The sequence below is a fragment of the Patiria miniata genome, unplaced genomic scaffold (assembly GCF_015706575.1).
Source record: "Patiria miniata isolate m_02_andy unplaced genomic scaffold, ASM1570657v1 HiC_scaffold_3, whole genome shotgun sequence".
NCBI classification, from domain to species: Eukaryota; Metazoa; Echinodermata; class Asteroidea; order Valvatida; family Asterinidae; genus Patiria; species Patiria miniata.
The window spans coordinates 1,903,533-1,929,039 of NW_024037069.1; the positions used below are offsets into that span (position 1 = coordinate 1,903,533).

At 41.5% G+C, this 25,507-nt stretch overlaps 1 protein-coding gene across 2 annotated transcripts; it reads right to left on the reverse strand.

Annotated features, from left to right (window-relative positions):
* LOC119737596 (coiled-coil domain-containing protein 146-like) lies at nt 1-25,212 on the reverse strand. 2 transcript variants are annotated; one of them, XM_038212052.1, is made up of 16 exons: nt 25,041-25,212; nt 22,882-23,018; nt 21,432-21,514; nt 19,599-19,808; nt 17,658-17,966; nt 16,775-17,002; nt 15,020-15,179; nt 14,441-14,563; nt 13,259-13,518; nt 12,144-12,308; nt 10,068-10,292; nt 8,867-9,095; nt 6,939-7,067; nt 5,303-5,440; nt 3,846-4,094; nt 1-1,512 (listed from the first exon to the last, which is right to left on the reverse strand). In XM_038212052.1, the coding sequence occupies exons 2-16, from the start codon at nt 23,011-23,013 to the stop codon at nt 1,309-1,311; spliced, it is 2,844 nt and encodes a 947-aa protein (XP_038067980.1). In that variant the 5' UTR covers nt 23,014-23,018; nt 25,041-25,212; the 3' UTR covers nt 1-1,308. The 2 variants fall into 2 exon arrangements, with proteins under 2 accessions (XP_038067980.1, XP_038067979.1); XM_038212051.1 differs by having other exon boundaries at nt 22,882-23,021.
* Nucleotides 25,213-25,507: the final 295 nt, after the last annotated feature.

Sequence of the window (25,507 nt, forward strand, 5' to 3'; positions counted from 1 at the left end):
TTGATGTTTCGGCTGCGCTTGCTTCGGCCGTTTATATTTCTCCCACCATTTTCACATTGGTTAAGTATTACACATAGTATCCACAATTCATTCACTGAAATTTAAATTTGAAGTTGAACAATTAAAAACAAATAACGGTAACATGAACATTAAACAAATGAATTTTATGTGAGCCCTATATCTTCAATATCAATATTCCAAAGGACGGATTTAATCAGAGGAACTGGAAGCTAGGATAACATTTCTGATAAAATATAAAATATTTACAACTGATTTTTTTTATGTACATTATAAAGTCCCATATAATAACAGGTTCTTTTTAGAACCATGTAAAAGTCGATGAATCACATTAAAATAACGCAATTGTAAAGCCGTTAGGTAGTGCAGTGCTTAATTTGCACATTTTTCCTCAACTGGACGGATGAAAGAAGTCAGTTTTAAAGGCCATCATTCAAATGGAGGGGAAATAGGGTTCTTTACTCCATCTCTTTGAATCACTATATAATGTATACATGTTAATATTTACAAATACAAAATACAGTTTACCAATTCCTATTGGTCGAGAGCCCGTCACTTGGGTGGTTTTAAATGGTTGATACAACACCAACTGGTTTTAAGCATTTTTCTGCCCCGGCACCGATATGTTCTGCGCCACATTGTGATTGTTGCAACAGGAGGAGCTTTAACAATCAATACTTGGAAGGTAACAGATCGCATGGCGGGGCTGATATTTGAGTGAAGGCGTGCCCCTGCTATAGGGGGTCCGGGGTAGCCCCTCCCGCATTCTAAGGCAAATTGAGAATAAATTTGGGTACTTTTTAGTCAAAGTTTATTACTTTTGGCCCCATTTTTCTAGTATCAAAAAAAAATTGCATATACCAAGCCTCACCCCACATTCGCTACTGTGCTGAACAATTGTAAGAAATTGGCCGTCTTTTGCAAAAATATTTGAACCTCATTAGAAAATTCAGATTATGGCCATTTAGAAATCTGTCCAGGAAGAGCAGTGAATATCAATATTGCTGGCTACGGCCGCCTTTCTCTACACAAAATAATGCACTATTGGTTCTACAATCACTCTTTTCATAACCCATTTTAACTTCTATTTTTGTGATTAAACTGTAATCACGTGTCGATGACTAACAAAAACAAACAGGGCTGGAGCACTTTGGGGCAGTATTAGGGAGTAACACACAGGGCGCTTTAGGGCAGTACACAAACACATGGGTTATTGAGACACGACATCAATTTTCAAACCAATCCCTCTACCCCTCTGTCTGTCCCATAAATCCGATACAATTCTCATCATCAGATCTCGATGGGTTTGACGACGGGCTTGCGGATGTGTCTCATGTTTGCACCCGGCTCCTGCGGCTTGAAGGGGGCGTGGACGCCGTACGGGCGGGGTACCGGCAGCTCGCTGTCGTCATCCGGGATGTAAGCGTTGGGGCGGGGCTCGGCCGTCGTGGTGGTCCCGCCCGCTGTGATGTATTGCTCCTCTTCCTCCTCCGCCTGTGTCATCATAATAAAAAATTTAAAAATCGGTATTAGGCCGTGGACGAATAAGTTGGCTGTGGCTTTCAATTGACCCATCGCGGTAGAATCGCGTTAGAATTGCATCAACGCAGCTGGGTGAAATATTGTCCAATTAACATGATAAACAAATGGACACGGAATGCGCAAAATCTGAGACAACCAACTCAGTGTACAAAAACTCCATAGGGTTGTCTAAGGTGCGTGGCTAACTCGCAAACAGCGATAGGTCAATTACGCATGCACCTATGGATGTGGCTTACTCCATGTCCCATAGAAGTGTGTGCTACTGATAACCGTAGCCGAGACTTCGGATTGGGCAAGCAAACTACAAACCTATGTTGTTCAAATAAAACTGAAGGTTGACAATGCTAGCCGTTACTGGCTGCTGTGGCTTCTGGACCCGTGTTGTCTAGTCAAGTTCCTTGTGAACATCACAAGTGAATCACCAAGTCAATTCTCAAGTCACATGCAGTAATACAATATTAACAAGGGAACACCTCTGTCATTGCTGATTTGTCTTGGCCGGATGACTTGTGATGAACTTGTGATGATTTGTGTGATCCATCTCAAGTTCCTGGACTACAACACTGCGAAACCCCATACTGGCTTGAATACAGCGTGCACGAGGTATGCTCGGAATTTCAGGGGTAGGGTCGCCGAGTTGTAAGGAGTCACTGAATTTTGTGACTCGAGTCGAGTCAAGACCTGATAAGGAAGTGACTCGAGCCAAGTCGAATCATTAAATCAAGAAGGTCCAGTCGAGTCAAGTCATAGTGTGTAGTTGAGTTGAGTCGAATCGAGCCAAATTTATGCTCAATAACAGTCATTTGAACACCAAGAATGGAAGAAGGAACACAAGGCACTAGTTTATTATGAAGACCCAAAGATTTAAAATATGCTACATGGTACCCATAGACAGCTTCTGCAGGACATTTCTACCAAAGATCTACGTAACAGTTGACAAAAAGGGAAACTTCGGTTTGATCTCTGGTTTGACTATGGGTCTGGCATAATGTTTTATGCCGATAACGTCAAAACCAATTGGCAATGTGAGAAACTGTTTCTGATTATGTGGAAATATATCTAATTGTGTTTTTAAAGTAGGACATAAAGGTAGCCATAGTTCCTTCAATGGCTTAGGAAATCGCCCGAAGCTGATGATTAAACCACGAATTGGGAAATGCATTACAGTAGTTTGTGCACTACATTATAAAACTGCGATGTGGGAGTCCTCGATACCGTGTATAATTATGTGTACGCCATAACTTGACGTTAACGTGAAGTACGTGAACATTAAGAACTTCGTGCTGTATGTCACCGCAAATATACTTTCGCAGTTTTGGGACTCGAGTGTTATTAGCCTTAAGCTCCTGTCGAGTCGAGTCTCCTGATGAGGGACTTGTGTCGAGTCTTGTCCAGTCATTCACTCCAGTCGAGTCCACTCAGTTACCCGTTGCGACTCGAGCCGAGTCAAGTCACCAAAAATAGTGACTCGAGTTGGACTCGAGTTGACGTCATTGGCTAGAGCCATTACAACTCTGCAGGGTTGCAAAAGTTCCTATGATTTTACCCTGTACTGCCGCGACGACTTGACCATGCTTGAAACCTTTAAAAATTAGGTGCATTAGGTAGCTGCATTAGGCAAACACAATCCAAATCCACTCTTTTAAGTCAATGGCCAACAAGTATCTAAGGCCAAAAAAAAAAGTCTCTGGTTTCTGGTATGGAGCTTGCCCCAAAAGTGGTGCGGCGACGCGGCTTTTTTTTTTTTTTTACCTGTTTTTTTTTTTTTTTGGCTTCAAATGTCGGCTGATGACTGCAAATGGTGCCCGACTAAACTTAGTGCAAATATGTGGGAGTCCAGAGAGGCCACATAAATCTTATTCTCGATCATAACCCCATCTAAAAACACGTTAAAATTGTGCAGCAGCAGAATTCCAGTCAAACCAGTGAGTTTGGCGGTTTTGAAACATCATCTTGTATTGAAAAAAAAACTTGTTCATTTTGCCGACGCGCATGGCTACGGCGACGCGCGCGCAAACCAGAAACCGGAGACTTTTTTTTGGGGGGCCTAAGGTCCATTTTTTTTTTTTTTAGTGTTGCTTGTTATTGTCCAGTTTTTTTCGATCACACGTGATCTTGTTTTCTCGATTTTTTTTTTTTATTGTTGTCTCTTGATTTTGTTTTCTTCGTTGACGCTTCAGGTGTGTGGGGGGTTGCTGTAAAGCAACTTATAGTGCTTGCACTTTTCCCACTCTACCTGATTCGTTTTGTTTAATAATAATAATAATAATTGGACCAATACTGACCATTTTCCTCATGGTGGCGTCGTCCTTGCGCCGATTCTCGTCCCGCACCATGCGCTCCCAGGTGCGTGCGGCCTCCTCTGAGGGCGCTTCGCCTTGCTCCATGCGCAGGTAGGCCTGGTCCAGCTCGGCCTCCTGGCTGCGGACCCGCTGCTGGAGGCCTAAGGCCGCGGCCTGCTGCATGGACAGCTCCGAGACCGCCGCCATCATCTTGCGGGTCACGTCCTTGATCTTAGCCTGAATCTCGTTAACCTGGAGAGAGGTAGAGTGGAGAATGAAGATTGGAGTATTCAGAACTCAAGTTTTTATTGTTGAAATGATAATCCTCAAACAGTTCACAAATTCCTCTCTCAAGACAGCTTTTTTTTTAAGTGTATGAAATGTACAACAATAACTTGCCATTACACACAAATTTGGCAAAAGCTAAGGACAGTTTCAGACTGGTGTTCCAGACTAGTGCCAACCCAAAGCATTCTGAAGATTTAAGAAAGGTTGACTGTTGCAGTAATTCTAAGCGACAGGAAAAATTTGAGGTTTGAGACACTCCTATAGTACATTGAATATTAATATCCCCAATTTGCCTGCCTGAACCAAACCAAAAGTCTAAACCAATCACTGAACGTCCACGAAGCGCATTTTGTTTTGGTGGATCCTACGATATTGTCTATTGCAATATTCCACTCCAAACTAGATTTTCTGGCAAGTATTTTGACATCTCTCAGCTCCAAACTACAAAAACTGCATGACGTTTCCCGTTTTGAAACTCCATGGGATTTAGGTGAAGACCTAAACCTTTTGTTTCGATCCAACTCAATTTTGATCTATTTGAGAACCATGTATTAAAAGGGAAGAATGCAAATTTGAACAAGAGGTTACTCGAGGTTTACCATAAGGTTTATATAAGGTTTCATAAAGTTTACAGGGTACCTCAGGGTTCAACCTCGAGTTACCTCTGGTTAAATTTTGCATTCTCTCCTTAAGCAAAATGTAAATCAAACAAATCGTTGTTGTTGGTCATTCGCTTCTTTTCTGTTTTCCTTGAAAAGTTTTGTAAAACAAATTTTGTCAACTGCGGGGCTACTGAAACAGACTCTTAACTAGCCAGCAGGCATTTTCACTCGCCCGCATGTTGTTTTTTGGGTTTTTTTTTATAGCTCAAATACAAAATGGCATGCTTTCAGGCTCAACTCTGTCGCAATTTTGTCAGTGTTTCTAATAAACAGATCTTATTTAAAATAAGTTAACCCTTTAAAACAGTTGATAACATTTTACACAAATTGATACAGGTTTGCTTTCTGAATATAATGATATATTTTTTCCTGTCCTTTCATCTTTGCCCAATATTTGTTTGACTTGCCAGCCGGGCTACTTAAGGCATAGTTTGACTAGCCCGACACTGTTTTGACTAGCATTTGGCTAGCGAGCTACCGCTAATTTCGAACCCTGCTGCATGACGATACCTTCTTAGCCAGCTGTAGCGTGTCTTCCTTGCCGCTTTCTACTTTGCTCTGGACGGTCTGGGCTAGTCTCTGCACCTGCTCATGAACCAGATCCTTCTCCAGGAGTTGCTCCTCTTTCTCGGCCAAACGAACCTCCAGCTTCACGTGAAAAAAAAAATCAAAAACTGATGAGAATAAACTACTTCTAATAATGTGGTGTTACATTGAGTAACCCGCGCTTTACCAAAGTCTCAAAGAGCTTCACAAATATTGCCCTGCTTAGCAGGCAACAAGATAAGTCTTCTGCTTGAGAAGAGTGCACTTTGGTCTCTACCCTCAAAGGTATCAATTTACACACCTTGGTGGAAAAAGGCAATTGTAGTAAAGTGTCTTGCCCAAGAACACAAGCACCTTGTTCCCCTTCAGGGGTGGAACTTACATAACATCGCCTGCGAGTCGAATACCATAACCAGTGAAACACTGTGCTCTGATGGTTTAATAGTTGACTACATCGTTCTAGCAGAGTTCATTGCAAGTCCATCACAAGTCCATCACAAGTCCTCCAGGCCAGAGTTAAGTCACAAGTTATTCAAATGATTGATATTAGCCTGTTACTTGTGAAAAAAAACTTGTGATTGATATTAGCCTGTTACTTGTGAAAAAAACCTGTGAAAGGACATCAGCTTTATCTCCCAAACGAGGAAAAGTCTGGCTCAGAGAATTTCCATTATGTCCAAAAGAATTTCCCACATTTGGTCAGAGAATTTACATTTTGTTCGGACATAAACCCTTGATGTACCTGATCCTCCAAATAAGTTCAGTATTTGCAGGCATGCAACTGGGAAGTTAGATAGAACAAGGAAACTCCAAATCACACAAGACTTTGTACAGTGTTTTTCAATTTGTAATGGCATTCATGAGAAGTAAATAACGAGGAAATCAGCGGATCCGAGAAAAAGTTGCATGCCTGTATTTGAGAAAAAAAAGTGATTGCCCATGTTTTTTTTGCCCACTACCCTCCACTATCTGCTACTGTGCTTTGAGGTGAACCACAGTACACTGCAAAAACTGCCAAAGGGTACTGACAGAAAGCTAGGCCATGCTGTGAGGAAACTCTTTGGTCAGCAATAAACAAATGAGACCAAAGTAAACAAGTCTGTCGATCATGTCTGTGAGTCAAAGAATCCTCCAATATGCGCGCTTCTGCTAGAGTGCAGCACTGGCATGCACACCTGACTTGCAACAAACTACACCAAAAGTACAAGGGTTGAAGGCTTGTATTGGAGTCTGAGATATACAGCCTAATCCAAAACGAAGCCGGTGCTTGACAAGCACACTTATTTATAATAATAATAATACTAATAATTTGGGAGGCTAATCATCCTTACTCGCAGCTGGTATGCTGAATTGCGAAGGACGCGGCTACAACGTGGTCGGGCCGCTGGCACGTAAAGGCGCCTATGGCTGCCGGCCACATCGACCCATATATGACCACGGAGCACAGCCTGAGATCGAAAGTGTTTGATTTTTATACCTCGGCTCTTTTAAGTGCACAGAGCCATCTACTTTCCGTGCACATGGAGTTCATAAAATGTCAGTTCTTCAGTCTCTATAATTCTGTTACTGATTTCCCTACTTCAAGCAAGATCGCTCTCACCTGTTCAATCTTCTTGTTGAGGTCCGCAGGGCTCAGGTCCTTCCCTTCCAGGAATCGGACCCGGTTCTCGTCGTAGGGATTCTCCAGTTCCTTCTCCAGTTCTCCCATACGGTCCTGACACTGGGAAAGCTACCGAGAAAAATTAACATGAAAAACATTATTTACAACAGAACACAACTTTACAAGTCCAATGTTTTCTCTCTCTCTTATGAAAAATAACTAATCAATGACTGAAGTATACTGCTTTTTTTAGTTCAAGTACGCTGGTTGTAACTTCTGAAAAATTGTCTTGTCACACGTTTTTTTTCAAAGCGTTGTGTACTATTCAATTCTGGTCTTGCACGGAGTCTGTTCAGGTTTTTGTTTGTTTTTTTGTTTTTTTGTTTTGTTTGTTTTGGTTATTTATTTATTGTCGTTAATTAATGGGGCAGGGGAAAGAGAAGAAGGCAGTTGCGCACCGTACTGCTGGCCGGCAGTTGTAAGCAATGTAGGACCTTATTTCAAGCAAGGGTTACTCTTGTTTTACTTGTTCTTTTCTTTCTTTTTATTAAGGGAATAAATGTGTGCTTGGTCGGTATTAAACACTCTGTTTATTAGACCGGGTAGAGTCTGGATGCTGATTAATTACCCGAGCTGAAGGCTCAGGTAATTATCAGCATCCAGCATCCAGTCTTAAACATAATTACCCGAGACAAACGAGGGTAATTATCAGCATCCAGCATCCAGTCTTAAACATAATTACCCCAGACAAACGAGGGTAATTATCAGCATCCAGCATTAAACATAATTACCCGAGCCAAATATCAGCATCCAGAATCCAGTCTTAAAGGGAATATACATCATTTGCTTTTGCTGTAATTTTCAGAAATGGATGGAATTGGGGGGTTGGAAATATAAAGCAAATATAGTTACACTGACTTTTTGGAGGTTTTGGGTTCGAAAATGCTATAAAAACCAAGAAAAACGATCATTTCCTGTAGTCTGGTTCCCTGACTCCATATAAGAAGAAACAGAGCAGTTTACATACATTGGGGAATTGTAAGGTCAGGGAACCAGTCTAGCTGGCTCGTACCCGTTCATAGGTTTGTAATCGATTGCAAACAAGTGCAATGGTCAATTGGGGCCAGTATTTGAAAAAAAAGCCAGTTGTTTCCAACGCTGATCGGCCGATCAGCGTTGGAAATTGATACAAAAATACCACTTTTCTTGAAAATGACAGTATACCAGGTGCCATAATTTTACAGGATGCTTTAGACTGTCATTTACCAACATCCTATTAAGGTATTTCGCAAAAACTTGGTAGTTTTATTTTTCGATGTTTGCAAATGTTGTATATTCCCTTTAAACATAGTGTTTAATACCGACCAAGCACATATTTATTCCCATTCATAAATACCTTTTCATTCAAAAATTAAACATTTCCAATGATTTTGTTCAACAAACTTTTATAGAAACACCCCTCTAGCTATATAATGGAGTGTTCAGCTCACGAGTAAGACGTAAACAACTCCTTTTATGGAGATAAAAGGCAGATGCAGCTGTGGCGAGTGCATTGTGAATTTAGGACTATGAATTACTGACTTACTGGTAGTATTGCGCATGCCAAAGTGAGGATTGTGAATAACATTCAACCAATAAAAGGATAAAAGGCACTGGATTGATAGGAGTCAAAATTTCATGTGACACTGGAAAAGTTTTTAAGACCAGCCAGCTGGTCTTTATCAACTGCTTAAGACAGGCCACATGAGAGGCTCTCGACAAATGGGAATGGGTAATTTTTGGTATTTAAGAATAAAATTTAATTGTTTTGTGGAGGGAAAGGGATCAAGAGAATAAAACAGTTTAAAAACAGTCTTCTACCTCTCTCTCTGATATAATTCTTAAAAAAGAACAAAAATGCCAGAATGGTAAGCCCACTAAAACAGTACCTGTATCTGTAACGTGACCAGCTCCTGTTCCAGGGCCCTCTTGTTGGGCAGCGTCTGTCTCTTCAGTCCGATGGTTCTCTTCTCTTCGCTGACTTGCATCTTGAGGAAGCGGATTTCCTCCTCTCTCATCTGAAGCTCCACGTCCCCCTTGCGTATCATGTCTTCCTGAATGTTCACCTTCTCGTAGAAGATGCAGACCTCCTCGTTTCTCTCAATCAGCTGCACGCCCCTGCAGGTTCAAAATCAAATTTTGTAAAGTCTTGTGAAAAAACACCCAAAGCAGTACAATATACAAGGTGAGCTCCTCGACTCATGGTAAAATGCCTTGCCCAAGAACACAAGCACCATATCCCCTGGCAGGTTCAAACCCTACCTTGCGCAAGAATGATATACAATAACCATTGGGCCATGACACTCCGCTCTCCATACCTCATGCATACAGTAAACTCAGGCTAAACCGACATCGTAAAACTCGTCAAATCGCTCAAGTCGGCCGTCTGACTTAAGTCCGGATTGTCTTTAATGCATTTCCATTGAATTTTTTTATTTCTAAGTCGCCATTTTGCTGAAGTCGTCGTGTTACTTTCGGTCCCTTTTCCATAAAAAGCATTACAAAATCCTTTGTGTAAGTCGGCATTCAACAAATCACGCATTGGCATCGACTTCCTGTACTGCGGTTGGCAAAGTGTCGAGTGAAAAGTGGTTTCGCACGGCCCGTGATCGCTGCATGCATTGGTGTCCAGAAAGGGTATCCTACTGCATACATCGCATATGCATTGTGAGCATATCAATACCAGTACCACTAGGCTGTACGCATGCGCTCTGTCCATTTTGGGGGTTGTCTTATTGAATGACTAGTGCTATAGTGCTGCAGTCAATGCGTGCGTGGTATATACCGGACCACACACGCATTTAATTCGTTACTGTGCTCGTACATATGTATCGTGGTCTCCACTATCAATACCCCAAACGTTATGATACAATTCGAGGATTAATTTGCTGGATTCAACTCAAGCATTAAGGAGATAATCCAGGGTAAATCGAAGCCAATTAGTGCAATGAACCGTGTGTGCAAAAGACCATTCATGTAAGTCGCCAAAATGACGATTTACAGCAGATGTCGGCATTCGCGTAAGTCGTCACAAATTCTCCGGTCCCGAGAGTGCCGACTTAGCTGGAGTTTACTGTATGTACTCCTTACCTGTCGTTGCGGTGTTGCACGGCCGTCTCGTATCGCTTCCTGAGCCTGACCATCTGTTCCTCAGCCTGGTTGATCATCAGGTTCAGCTTGGCGATGTCCAGCCGCTGCTGCTCTCGCTTCTCCCGCATCTCCTCCTCGATGCGCTGCTGCTTGGCCAGCTCGTTGCGCAGCTGGTCTCGCAGCACCACGGCGTTGACGTGCTTCAGCCGTGCCTTCTGCAGTTGCCTGTTAAACATCACATACAACCGAGATCAGTTGGGGAACCTGCTGCTAATGCTAAAGTGGATTTGAACCACCCAACGAACCCCGATAAGCTCAGTGGTCAAGTGGCAGGACATCTTCACTAGTAAGCAGGAGGTCGGGGGTTCGAGCCCCACCACGGAAGCTTGTGAATTATTTCTCCCAAGCCCTTGGACAGTACTGAGTTACAGTGCTTACAAAGTTCTGAAGGTGAAGTTATGTAGATGAAGTTATGTAGGTGATGTTATGTAGTTGAAGTTATGTAGGTGAAGTTATGTAGGTAATGTTATGTAGGTGATGTTATGTAGTTGAAGTTATGTAGGTGAAGTTATGTAGATAATGTTATGTAGGTGATGTTATGTAGTTGAAGTTATGTAGGTGAAGTTATGTAGGTAATGTTATGTAGGTGATGTTATGTAGGTGAAGCTATGTAGGTGAAGTTATGTACATGAAGTTACATAGGTGAAGTTTGGAAAAAGGTCAGAACTTTAATAGCCTGTGGGTTGGGTGGGGGGTGTTCCCAGTGTCCACCCCGAACCCACCGCCACTGGTATTTCATTTAAACTTTAGTATGTTCTCAATAGGAAAACAGATGCTAACAGTGAGCATTTAGGGATGTGCTCTCTCAGGAGGCCACTTATTGGAACCGCCTCTGATTGAGCTTACATGCATTTTCTTAGCACTCGGATTGGAACGGAGGGGAACAAAACGCCATAACCTGAGCACACCTTGACCGATCTTAATCAAACTTGGCATAATTAATCTTCATAGACAGCACTTTCAAAAAAAAATCTAATGAGATGATGCCTTGCTTACGGGCAGACGGAACAGATGCACTAAACTGCTCTTTCAACCCGATAGGTGAGTCAATATTGATGCTTTGATCAATATGCCCCGATCTTATTTGCAATACCGTAAAATTGAAATGAAGGCCCCCTCAAACCTAGTCTGAGTATCACCCGTTATCCACGGAGCCATCTCCGGTCTAACGTCTGATATGTCAAAGCATGCAGATTTATGCAAGCCGCGCGCCAGCCAGTCGGAGTCGACGTAACTAAATCGTGACGTAATTTCATCCCAAAATCAGGACTAACGCTGTGATTGGTCGATTCGTATGCAACATTTTGTAATACAACAACAGCCGGGAGCGCATTCGCGTAACATGATACCGAGCACCGCGCGCCGTGATTGGTCAATTCGAATGCAGTGTTTTGTAATACGACAACAGCCGGGAGCGCATTCACGTAACATGATATCGAGCGCCGCGCGCTGTGACATTTTTTGTTTAAATCCATGTCTATGACGCGCAACGGGTGAATGACCGAAGACCCGATAGACCTATAAAAAGCACCTGCTGATTGGTGAAAATCTAGGAAGTCAAGAGGCGGGGTCTTGCCTAATTAATCAGCAAATCAGTTTGCGCATAATAGACCACGGCATTACATAGACTACCTCAAACCCCCCCCCCCAAAAAAAAAAAAAAACCCAAAAAACAAACTTAAAACAGTTGAATTCAAAAAATAGACAGCAATGTTCAATATATAAGTAATGCGATTTTCTTACATCACACAAACTGACAACAAAAATATTTTTTTTCTTCAGGACTGAAAAATCAATGAAAATGTATTTGTCAAAAGTCTGTAACTGCTGCTCCTATTTTCTTTTCTTTTTCAACCCATTTACTTTTAATTTTCTGAAGACCGGTTTCATTTCAAGATATTGCAAAAAAACCTTCAAATACGTATAACACTGGCATTAAAATTGCATCTCCAACAAACTTTGACAACTTGTTCCCTCCTAGAAAATTTTCACAAGTCGTACAATCTTTGTTTTTACCTTTCTTTAGTCTGGCATGAGGTCCTGAGTATCTCAATCTCATTCTGCAGGATCTTGATCTTCTCTCGCATCTCGGCCGCCTTCTGGGTGCTGGCCTGGATCAGGTTCACGCACTTGTTGCGCTCGTTCTTGATCACGTCGTACATCTTGGCAAAGTCGCGCAACCTGAAGACAATGAGTAATAATCTGCTGATCAAGTTTTACATGTGCAAAACCTAAACCGGCTGCTGATCCGAATTTCCGTGGGCCTGCGCTTGTCAACAATTGAACGTAGTAAAAGAATAAAAAGAACATCATGTACGTATAAATATACTTTTTCGTGGTAGCGGCAGGGCTGATATTTGGCGAGATTTTAAATACAAACATTTCAGCCACAAGTCCAAACCAAAGCTCCTAAAATGGCTTTCTTCAAAAGTTTGTCATTTGACAAAAAGACCCTACAACTTTTATGATTAAAATAACAACTTGGACGCGTTTCATCATCTCCTCAAGAGACCACTCACATTTTTCAAGTATGAATAAAAAATGGTGTTTGGATATTTTCGGTGGATGATTGAATATGCGGTATATTGAGCACAACCCTACATTGGCTCTGGCCTATATCAGTGACCAGGCCCCTAACTAGTTTTAAACCACACATGTACAGAGAGTGCCAAAACAGTGCAACATTCAGAAACAAAATAACTAAAACTGTTTAATGTTTTTTGTCTTCAATGAAATGATATATTACATTAAAGCATGACTATTTCTCAATCCACTCCTTTTTACCCCATTCCATTTGGGTCCCTAGATCCAGAAATAAAATCCATTACTGTGAGAGGGTGTAAATTTGACTTGGGCCACTTTCACCTGGACATGCTGAATCTGGGTTAAGCATTGAATAGACATTGAAGTTGGTGACATCACAGGTGAGAGTGGCCCAAGTAAAATGTACACCCTTTCACTTCATTGATTGTATTTCTGGATCTAGGGACCCAAATGGAATGGAGTCAAAAGGAGTGGATTGAGAAATAGTCAGGCTTTACTGTAATATATATTTTATTTGGGGGGGGGCACTCTGTATAACTGCTGCATCACACTTTTATCCTCTTTCTTTTGTTTTTAATTGCTTTTACCTGATCATCATCTCCTGGTACTTCTTCTTGTTGTCAATAATCGACAGGTCCTTGGCCTTGAGGTCGTCCAGCGCCCGGTGGTAGCGCAGCTCGGCGCGCATGAAGTCCCGCGCCTTCTGCTCGCGCTCGTCACCCTTGATGGCTGCGAGGCGCGTCAGCTCCACCACCTCGATGCGCAGGTCGCTCTGCTCGTACAGGAGCCGTTCCTCCTCCGCGATGCTCTGTTCAACTTTGACCTGCTCCACAGCTGTCAACGAATTCTGGTAGTGGGGCAGATGTACATGTATTGTTACTTGCATTACTTTATTGCTATCTTTAAAGTGGGCAGCAGTCCTGCTTTTTTTTTAAATGTAACAGTTAGAGCTTTCAAACTGAACTTGTGCTTCTTAACTCTTTCAGTGCCAAAGTCGTACATGTGCGAGGTATATTTGTTAGTTCGAAATTGCCAACCTCGTACATGTACAAGGTAATGTTCGTACTTAAAACCGCCAAACCTAGTACCTGTACGAGGTAGAGTATTAAGCATGTTATCACAAGGGGGTGCTCTCGCTCTTTCTAATAATATCATTTTCATTCAGGTACGATTTGTATTTATTTGTTTCATTCGAGTTCTTGCGAGAGGGCGCAGCACTGACACTAGTATTTTCTGCAAAAGTGCGGAATTCCCCTGTGTGCAGGACAGTGTTTCAGGGTGTAGCACTATGTATGTGACAACTATTGACTTTCTAATGTACCAAGGATATACCAGAGAGCCAACAACAAAAAATTTAGTGAGTACAACTTATTTAATTTATTTTTTATAGAATTTTGAACAATTAAAAAAAAGGCTCGAAGTTGGGCACTTTAGGGTTAAACTTTTCAAATTTCGCAGGCACTGAAAGTGTTAATACTATTTCAAAAATAACAAATAAAACATGTCAAAAATTGTCAAATTCTCTAGAAGCGTATTCAAAAGATTACCGAATATCATAATAATTGTGCAATGTCAATTTATGTTTAAACTTGCATTTTGTAAGAAAGGTCATCATTAAAACAGTTGAAATTGGCCCCTAACAACCTGAATCAAATTTAAGATTTTTCAAAAAATGCATTTTCTCTTCAATTAGCACTAAGAAACAACTTGAAACACTTCAATGATGTTTTTTACTGAGAAATCCAGAAAGTCTGGTACCCATCGCCTACCTGATTGCCTAGCATGCGTTTGGTCTGTTCCACCTCTCTCTGTAGCTCTTTGCGTTTCTCTAGTAATGAGCCATCGTCTTTGGGGCCACCGTCAGCCTGAGATTTCACCTTGTCGAATACGGACTGCAAGAACCAAAAAAATACAGTGACACCAATGAAATAATTTAGAACCAGAAAGTGTAGGGCAAACGAATGGAGTATGCGCGCGTGTTGGTTCACACAGTGTGAAATGTTGCACAACTTGCACAATAAATTGTGGCGCAAGTGGACTTATGCCATTGTGTAAAGTTTCGTAAAATCGGATGCTGTTGACCACCAAATACTAAATACCTGAAATGGGAATCTTAGTATTTGGATCTGAAAAATTGAGCCTCACGGATGCTATACATTCATGCTTATGCACACACATGAGGTATGCTCAAAATTCTCAGTTCTGGGTGCCAACATTCCCAAGATTATATTTGATTTATCCAAAAAGCGCCCTCTACCGCCACAGCGGCTTGCCTGCGTTCGTCCATGGACCCAGATCAAGTGTTACGCCAAGATTAGGAAAATACGCACGCTTTCTCTTCGCCTTACCTGTGTGTGCGCCAGGCCTTCGTTGGCCACCTTCAGTTGCAACTCGGTCTTTTTCAGGTTGCGCAAGTCTCGTTCTTTCTCTCTCAGCTTGCGCGCGTAGATGTCGTGTTGGTTCTTCTTCTCCATCTGCACGTGGCGCAGTCCAAGATCCAATGTTGCTCTTTATTTTCCAAAAAATAAAAAAAAACATGAAAAGATAGGGGCATGTGAGGTTTATGAAAAAGGTTATACCCGATTGCATAACTATTTAACCACATGGGAGTTTTGAAGCAAACCTAAAATGGTATATAGCAAAGATAGACTTTCTTTTCTTCATTTTTCAATAACTATTAAGGAGGAACTTGTTTAAGGCCCAAAAAAAGTCTCTGGTTTCTGGTATGGAGCTTGCCCAAAAAGTGGTGCGGCGAAGTGTTTGCTATTTTTTTTTTTACCCTAATTTTTTTCTTCTCCAAATGTTGGCTGATGTTGCAGATGACACTTCAATCCCCTTAAAACTCTCAAAAATATCCTTCAGAGTGGAGCTTGAGGCTTGAGAATTCTGCACCCACTTGCGATCTCGACTGACACAAATTTTCTTCGGGAAATTTGGATAATCAAGGGAAAATGGTAACGTCAGACCATACAGCGACATTGACATGAGCTGCCAGGCTGGTCATTAGTCTGCTCCCTTACTTATTGCGCTAATTAAAACGCGTTTACAGGTTCCAGATACCAACCATCGCTCCCTTAGTCTGGCTTCCAGATGCACAATTACAAAATTACAACATCGTCTGCAAATGGTGCCAGACTAAAATTTGCATAAAATATATGGGAGCCCAGAGAGGCTACATAAAGCTTATACTCAATCGTAACCCCATCTAAAAACAAGCTACAATTGTGCAGCAGCAGGATTCCAGTCAAACCAGTGAGTTTGGGGGTTTTGAAACATCATCTTACATTGAAAAACTGTTTAATTTTCCCGATGCGCATGGCTACGGCAACAGGCACGCAGACCAGAAACTGAAGACTTTTTTGGGGCCCAACTGTTAAGCCTAATTTCCATATCGACATAAGAAAAACAGACAGCAACACAAACAAGACCTAAACTGCAACGCAGACATATGAAAACATTTCATCTGCACATGTCACCGACAACCCAGACAGATGCAAACTATCTCGCGGACGATCGTCAAAGTTGAACTGGGTCAACTTTGCTGACCTTTCAACGCACTGTCTGTGCAGTCTGCATGAGCTTAATGTCGATATGGAATCTAGGCTTCCTGGAGCTATACCCCTTGAATCTACTCATATCCGACAACTGCGTGGTATGCTTTTTAACCACTATGTAATTTGAGCCACCCGGCCCTCAAACCCAGCCCATTCACCCCTGGTATCCTTCAGACCCCAAACAGCCATTAATTAAAGCCACAGACCTGCCCTGTTAATACCAACACTGTTCCATTTTGGTCAGCAGGGGTGATTCAGGCAATCCCTATGTGAACAGTACAATTGTACACAATACTAGGTCTTCCCGTCAATTTTAACCCCTCCACTAGGGTCAGCCACGTGACACCCCCTCTGGTGGATGTACCATGGGCCATACTAAGGATCTAGTCATAGGTGACTGCAGGCATGGTTACCACGTGGCTGGGACAATATTAAACATAGAAATGTGGGAAAGATTAATGGCACGCTGGCTCCGGGGGAGGTTTTCAGGGGTACTTGTGCACAGAGTCACATTCTCATGGACATTCAATTTCTAGTCCCTATCCTCACCTGTCGCCCAGGTAGACGGCCTCCTTCTCCTTCTCGTACTCAAAGTCCTTCATCCTCTGGTCAAACTTCATCTGCATCTCCTCCAGGGCCCCCTGGCTCTTCTGCTTCTCTCGCTCCAGCTGGAACTTGTCGTCGGTCAGCTGCTGCTGGCGGGACAGCAGCCGCTGCAGCTCGCTGGTGTAGTCGCTGCAGGTCTGGTCCACCTCCGCCCGCTTCTTGTCCACCTCGCTGCGTAGTTTGTGGGGAGTGGAACACGTCATTACAGCATAACAAATCTCAGAGGTTTTTGAAACATTGACTGAGGTTTATTTGAAGCTGTATCAACTTCTTTTCGCTGAACCTGATGTTACATACATGTTTTGTAAATCATAAACAACGATTCTTATAATTTTCTTAACATTCCTCATTTGTTTTTCTGAGTCGGTGGGAACTGGTACAGAACAGCAAAAGCGAAGTGAAAAACAAATGACTGCATACAATTATTACTTTTTCTGAAAGTCTCTAGAAAAGCGATATTCAGAGGTACCAATGTTGCGTTGTTTAGCAAGGATTTATATTAAATTTACGTACTTTTGTCTGTCCTCCCTTTACAACACAAGATACATTTTTTTGTGGCGAAAAACAAGGCAACCAAAATCTGTATCGTACAGTCTTAAAAAAAATGTTTGTACTTGACGTGACGAGTAAGAGAGAGCGCGAGTGCATGCAGTCCACGAGATGTGCCTACAGTACACTCTGAATAGTCAATCCGCATCGTTTACGTATTCTACAAGGCCAGGGGTTTAAGGGTGAAGGAACGCACACACAGCCCATGGAGTCGAGGCTGGGGTGGGCTTATGACCCACTGCAGAATGGATGGCATTACTGAAAAGGCCGGACTCACTTTTTCTGCTTGTTCATCTTGTCCATGTCCTTGATCAGCTGGCCCGGCAGGGAGTGGACCTGCACCAGGTCCTCCTTGAGCTTCTCCTGCTGCTCCAGCTCCCGCTCAACCTCCTTCCTCTCCAGCTCCACCTGCCTCTCCCGGGCCGTCAGCTCCTCACGCAGGTTCTTGGCCTCCAGCTGCCGCTGGCCGATCTCCAGCCGCAGCTCCTCGATGTGCTTGGTCAGCTCCTTGGTCTGCTTGTCGATCTCTTCTTTCTTGGGGAGGCGGCTGTACTCCCGCTCCAGCATGCGCTTCTCCTCTTGCAAGCTGGTGAAGATGAGGGGCGAGGAAAAGTCAATGAGATGGTGAGGCAGGATTGCAAGACATCACGGTTTAATAATAACAATAAAGACAAGCATTTATAGAGTGCTCTTACACATAAGGTATCACAGCGCTTAACAGCAAAGTAAGTTACAGAAACTAAGACTCAAAATTAGTGAAAACCGTGAAAGCAGTTAACGATTGAACAGAAAAGTCTTGAGACATTTCTTGAACCCTTGAAGTGTTTGTGTTGAGTGGATTTCCCTCGGAAAGACTATTCCAAAGACGTGGGGCATGTGCATAGAACCCACGTTCCCCTATCCAAGAATGCACTTTAGGAACTACATGTACAAGCAGTGTGTTGTTTGAACTGGACCGAAGGCCAGGTCGTCTGGGGTGATACACGTCAATGAGAGTGGTGAAATATGAGGGGGCATGGTTATGGAGACATTTGTAGACTGTGGTGAGCATCTTGAAGACGATTCGGCGGTGGACTGGGAGCCAGTGAAGTTGATGGAGGAGAGGTGTAACGTGTTCACACTTCCCACATTTGTGGATTAATTTGGCAGCACGGTTTTGAACCGTGGGGCATGTGCATAGAACGTGTGCACATGCCCCACGCCTTTTTAAAAAAGGAATGGTCATGAACAAAATGGCATTGCATTTTTATGGTGAATTTCAATTTTTTTTCCCCCAATTTTTGCTTCAAGTATTATACAACATTTGCTTTTGCTGTATTTTTCAGAAATGGATGGATTTGGGAGTTGGTATTTTACAGGAAGTATTGATTTTTTACACTGAACTGTTAAAGTTTTGTGTAGATGCAAACAAGAAGAACAAAATGTTGTTCTTTCAGTCTGATCCCTGACCCTTCTTCAGATGAAATGAAGCAATTTAAAGACACAAGGGAATTGTCAGGTCTGGGAACCAGATTGGTTGGCTGGCACCCCTTTACGGATGTGTAACCAACTGCAAACAAAATGTGGACTAACTAAATTTGGTACATTGTGGGCAGTATTTGAAAACAAAAGTCAGTTTTTTTCCAATGATGGTTGGCCAACCATCGTTGGAAATTGATACAAAAATTCCACTTTTCTTGAAACTGACAGCACACCAGTTGCCATTTTACAAACAAACAAACAATCAAACAACCATGATAGCTTGCAGTGTTCTACACAGAGTAAAAATTGAGTTTGCGGCATGGTGAGCAAAATCCGTGATCGCATGTGTAATGGTCAAAAGTCAATAGGTACATGTAGTTCCTATAAGTTCCCATACATTTCCCAATAGTATAGCTGTCAAAATTAAAAACCAGCTAGAAAAAACACGAAGTCAAAACTGATGGTTCCGAGACCTAAACATAAAAATGGAACGGAGACTTCAACAAGCACGAAATCAATTTTAACCAGTCCAACAACCTTCATGAGAAACATGCAACGACGACAAAACCACTGGAAAAGCTGATCAAACTAAATAACAATCTGCGATTAAACATTCTTGCATTTATCGGAATTCCCCAAAATGAGCACGAAGCTACATTTGTCTTGCTTAAAACTAACCCGACACGTCTGCGCAACAGATAACTGGGTACGAGCGTCCAAAACATCGCATCCATGAAAAAGATGATTACAGCCATACCTCTCAATCTTGAAGTCATTCTGGTAGTTCCTCTCGGAAGACTGGTCAATCTCGTTGGTGTGCTTGAGGAACTGGGTCCTCATCTTGGTCACCTCGGTGTTGGAGCTCTCGGGGAAGTTGTCGGCCTTCTCCAGCTCCCCGCGCTGCTTCTCCAAGACCACCGTGCACTTCTTGGCTTCCTGGAGGTGGGAGGTCTCCGAATCGCGGGTCCTGAAAGTGAGGAACTTACTCAAATTAGCATTTTCTCTAGGGTTTTCTCTTGAGTCCAATGGCACATTCTCTGTACATAAACAGTATGGCCAGGCTCTATCTTGAATATCCTCCAAAACAACCTAAAAGACAGAGGTCCCAAAATCTCTGTCTTGCAAGGCATGAGATTGTGGAAAATGGATTATTAGTTTCATATTTTCTTCATGAATCCATTTCATCCAACATAGTGTTGAAACCCAACTGAACATTATCTACACCCTAAATTTCAAAGTAAGGGAAAGGAACATTTGCTCAAATTTGCACAATCGTTCAAGATTTCCAAATGGATTTTGAAATAACCTGGTTGCAGTTAATCCAAGAGTCTAATTTCTGTGGACTTCTTGCAAAAGCATCCTGGCAATTGTGAAAATGACAAAGGTACCCATACTGAAAGACACTTAGGTGCGTTATCTCATGCACAGATGCTACATGGTTCTTACACATTACACTTAAAGAGTGGTTGAGCACACTACTAATATGTAGGCGTAGGCGCAAGTCAGTGCAAACTTGAGATGTATCCTTTCCAGGCTACCTTCTACATTTCTGAGTAAGTCCCCAATGAATTTGTTCATATTTAAAGGGGTACTAGGTCCTGAAATCCCCGAAAACTTCATGGTTTGGATTGTTTACTTATCCTATTTCAAGCATCTGGTTGAAAGGAAACCAACCTAATGTCTTACCGTTCCCCAAAAAAAGAGGAAAAAAAACCACTTGTTTATATCGGACAAGACAGGGTACGAATGCTTTTTTCATGTCATTCTCAGTGTACGAAACACACGTTGTGTGTCTCTGGAACAGCAGTGACAAGTCACCAATGCAAAAAAATGTGGTTTCTTCAATGTCCACAAGAAGGAAAATTCTTTATGAATGAAATCACAACTAGCATCCAAACAGCTCGAATTTATGGGGTCGGAAAAGTGGACCCCGAAATTTGTTCTTGGATAGTTGTGTGGATGTTTATATCCTAATTTTAAATGTTCTTTCCGATTAAAGGGAATATACATCATTTGCTTTTGCTGTAATTTTCAGAAATGGATGGAATAGGGGGGTTGGAAATATAAAGCAAATATAGTTACACTGACTTTTTGGAGGTTTTGGGTTCAAAAATGCTATAAAAACCAAGAAAAACGATCATTTTCCTGTAGTCTGGTTCCCTGACTCCATATAAGAAGAAACAGAGCAGTTTACATACATTGGGGAATTGTAAGGTCAGGGAACCAGTCTAGCTGGCTCGTACCCGTTCATAGGTTTGTAATCGATTGCAAACAAGTGTAATGGTCAATTGGGGCCAGTATTTGAAAAAAAGCCAGTTGTTTCCAACGCTGATCGGCCGATCAGCGTTGGAAATTGATACAAAAATACCACTTTTCTTGAAAATGACAGTATACCAGGTGCCATAATTTTACAGGATGCTTTAGACTGTCATTTACCAACATCCTGTTAAGGTATTTCGCAAAAACTTGGTAGTTTTATTTTTCGATGTTTGCAAATGTTGTATATTCCCTTTAAATCATCTCGTTCAAAGCGCGTTTTGTAGCCCGATTGGGCTGTTCCAGGACCCAGTGTCCCTTATAAGCACCCTACCTGGCCAGTGTTCTGTGTAGTTCTGTGTATTTGGCCTTCAGCTGTGCCACCTTAGTCCCTGTCAGCTTACCCTGCTGAAACAACTGAAAAGTCAACAAGAAACACATACAAATTATATGGCATGCACAAAAATGCAAAGTGTTCTGCTCCTTGCCTAAAGCTGATGGTGTGATATTAATTATCATTTCTGTTGACCAAATGTGACCTGCCAGAGCATAATGAGAAATAACCCCCACATTTGACTTTTCAAGTTATATACATCATGTTAAAGTGCAAATCATTGGCTTTCCAATGATACCTAATTTATTTATGTAGCTAAATTTATTCCAAAGATATGTCGCAGGAACTTCAACAGTGTCCTGCAATCTTCAACGACCTCATTTCGAAAAAAAAAACGGCTTTGAAAAAAGATATACGCGTTGCGCTGCCAGCGGCAGAGGTTAACCTTCTTCAGTTTTTCCTCTTTTTGGGATATTTTTGGCCCAACAAAAATGCAAAGTGTGAATCTTGGATACCTTGACTACTCAAAAATACAAAACAATCAATAACAATTTTGACATTGTTTTTTTTTTACTATATCCGACTTCAGGCGTCAATTTCTCAAAACAAGGTTTTGGGGGACATTCCTCATCTTGCCTCAGTAGGTCACAAATCATGTGAGCACTGACTGAGTGACTTGTATCGTAGAAAATGATAAAATGAAAAGGACATCAAAGTTTTGAAGCATCTAGCATGCCACGAATGAATTCACTCAATACACACCAAGCACCAAACCGAGCAAGCAATTAATGGAGTGGTCTCCCGTCCAAGTACTGCCAGCAGTCAAAGAAGCTTAAAGGGAATGTACATCATTGGCATTTGCTTTAATTTTCAGAAATGAACTATTTGATGGGTTAGTATATATATCAAATTATTGTTACACTGACATGTTTGAAGTTTTGTGTTGGAAAATGCTGGAAAAACTAAGAAAAACAAAAATGTTCGAGTAGTCTGGTTCCCCTGACTCCACTGAAGATTAATTGGATTGATTTATAGATGCCGGAAAATTGTATGATAAGGGAACCAGTCTAGCTGACCTGCACCCATTCAGAACATGCAACCAATAGCAAACAAAATTTGGACTGAAAAAAAATGGTACATTTGGAGCAGTAGTTGAAAAATAGTTAGGTTTTTCCAACGGTGGTCGGCCGACCACCGTTGGAAATGTATACAAAATTACCATTTTCTTTAAAGTGACTTCACACCAGGTGCCATAATTTTACAGGATGCTTTAGACTGTCATTTACCAACATCCTGTTGTGTATTTCGTAAAAACTCGGTAGTTTTATTTTTCGATGTTTGCAAATGTTGTATTTTCCCTTTAACTTGACATTGTTGCCGATTGTAACAAATCCTGGTTCGCCTCAATACCCCCCTCCTAAAAAAAAGTGTTGACGCCAGCATCGCATACCTCATCTAGACACTGGAAGGCAGGACTGGCTGAGACCTCCACTTGGCTCTCCTCTTGCAAGATGACCTTGGGAGCCAGAGGAGCGATAGCTGGCTCATACTTCTCATCGTCACTGCTGCCGTCTTTACTCATGATGACTACTGGGAAAACAAATTGGTTAACATCTTAGTAACCCTCCTATGGAAACATGCATTGTCTGCCTGGTTATTACTTGGGTCAATATTGGTCAAGACCCCCATTGGTTTGTACACAGTAGGCCAGGAGGCGAGGAAGAAAATGTTGACCATTGGTGACCTCTTATTAGCAAGAGGAGGGTTAAAGAACATTTCAGACAAGAATTTGTTTTTATTAATTGCCCCCCCCCCCCCAAATTTACCAATCTGCTGTTTTAGCAACGAATATATTGCATTATCTACATGTATACTATAATTCCAGGAATCTGTGTGTATGTTTATGGTATAAATCGAGGACACACATGTGTAACATCATCGGTGAATCTAGGTCAGCAACCAAGTCGAGGACGACCTCGATTAGAAAATGTGTACAAAACCAATGAGAGCTGTTAGAGCACAAACAATGGAAAAGGGAAGAGGAACAAAAGAAATCCTTGATTTACACCATACCCTGTAGGCCTAGTCCCACTAACTGGGGTGCTAGAAGTAGAACTCCTTTTTTGACATTTGGGAAGTTGGTCTGTTGTACTAGCGTCCCACTAAGGAAGTATTGTCAGTGTTACAATTTCAAAGTTCACCACAAAAATCACGCAAAATACTTGACAAAAATACCTTTGAAAGCACCTACTGGCTTCTCCACATGTCAAAGACGAAGTAATTGGGCTTCAATGATACTCACGATTATTTTTTGGGTTGCAAATCCGTGAAAATCAACCACTATAGCACAGACATCATACAGCGATCATTCAATAATGTTGTGGCTGTTTTTTTTTTGCAACGTATTGTCTATGCACGTAGCGCAGGAGACATGACCGTGACTCGAGTCAAAAAACAAACTCCGCGTGTAGATCGGGAAATGCACCAACGACTGTTATATGACAAGGCAATTGAACCATTGACAATGCTTCTGTAGTGGGACGCTAGCATGACAGAAAAAGGAGTTCTAGCGCCCCAGTTTATAGTGGGACTATTGATTGCACTATTAACTTTTACAAGTAACCCCAAAGATATCAGGAATAAGGACGGGTTAATTAATTGTTTGTAACTACATAGCCAAGAAGTTGGCTGTCATGTCGGTTTACCATCGGCATCGTGTCTTTGACTCAAGTTGTCCACAGGAAAAAATCACCTATCTTTAATTAACCGACAAAAGAGTCAAATGCAATGCAATCATTTCCAATTCATTGCCACTGTTTACAATTACAGTTTGTTTTTTAAGTTAAAATCCGCCCATACATGTGGTCCATTTGATGAATTAAAAGTAAGGCAGTGTATATTTTGCCGGAGACGGCAAACCTTTAGTAAACGTTAGTTTGCCAGATATGCACTGAACATGCGCAGTTACTGTTTTTTTGTACTTAAACATTTTGCGGTGACAAGTTTTAGTCTGGCTCCATGCCAAAATTATCGTTGTTACCTCGTATTCACAAGATGGGATTCAGACCATTTTATAATTTCGGACTTTATTTCCCTTTTAAAAAAAATCCTCCAGAGCCACAAATCTGAAAAAGAAAATGTAATACTCTGCAAAAAATGTTTGAGACATGTTAAAATAATAAAAGAAGAATATTTTTATTTATTTGGGGATGAGAAAAAAAAACCTTAAAAATGTGGTGTGGTCGGAATCGAACGCGAGTCATCCCGCTTACTAGAGCCTTTGCTTAAGGCATTACACCAAACGTGCTACATAACTTTTGGTGGGAATTTTAATACATGTTATAATTCAGCCCTATTTTAAAGAGTACAGCGCCCTCTGTTGATATGGATTGCCGCCGGCAAACCTTTAGTAATCGTTAGTTTGCCGTCATTACCTCCGGCAAAATATCCACTAGGCCCTACCTAAAAGTAACAAAAACTAAAGTAAGTCAAAATATGTTAACTCACTAGAGGGCGCCCTCGTCCAGTAAAAGGGCGCTAGCCTAGGGCCCTAACAAATGTGCAGAGAAAAATCCGACAAAACAAACAGACAACAAAATCTTAACTTACCAGTTTTATTCTTTAAGCAGACATTAACTTTTTAAAATATTCAATATACCTATCAAACTTTAATACTGTTGCAAATTAGTCCAAAATACAATCATAACAAACACTTATTCGATCACGCTGTGCCGATCATCGCTGTGGTACACATCCAGTTTCCAAGGAGTCAGGCCGAAACTCTGTATCAACTTATTGACCATTGGCTGAATAATAAAGTGTGTCAGCTAAATAACCAATCAAAACATTTGAAAGAAAATAGACACTTCAGGAGCACCACTTTCAAACTTTATCTTTGAATATTGCATAAGTATTCAGTTTAAAGTATAAAGTTTAGGACAGTGAATACATATTATTTTTTTCTTTAAAATCATATTTAAAACAGGCATTAAATTAATTTATTTTGTCTATTTTAGTCATAATTATTCCTTTTATTATTTTTGTATTTTGTCCAAAGAAGGTCTGGTGAAAAAAAT

Coding starts and splice junctions, on each gene's coding strand:
- LOC119737596 (XM_038212052.1), bottom strand. CDS start 23,013: ATGAGTAAAGACGGCAGCAGTGACGATGAGAAGTATGAGCCAGCTATC. Junction 17,967..19,598: donor AATGACTTCAAGATTGAGAG/GTATGGCTGTAA, acceptor CATCTTCACCAG/CTTGCAAGAGGAGAAGCGCA. Junction 9,096..10,067: donor GTGCAACACCGCAACGACAG/GTAAGGAGTACA, acceptor TTGAACCTGCAG/GGGCGTGCAGCTGATTGAGA.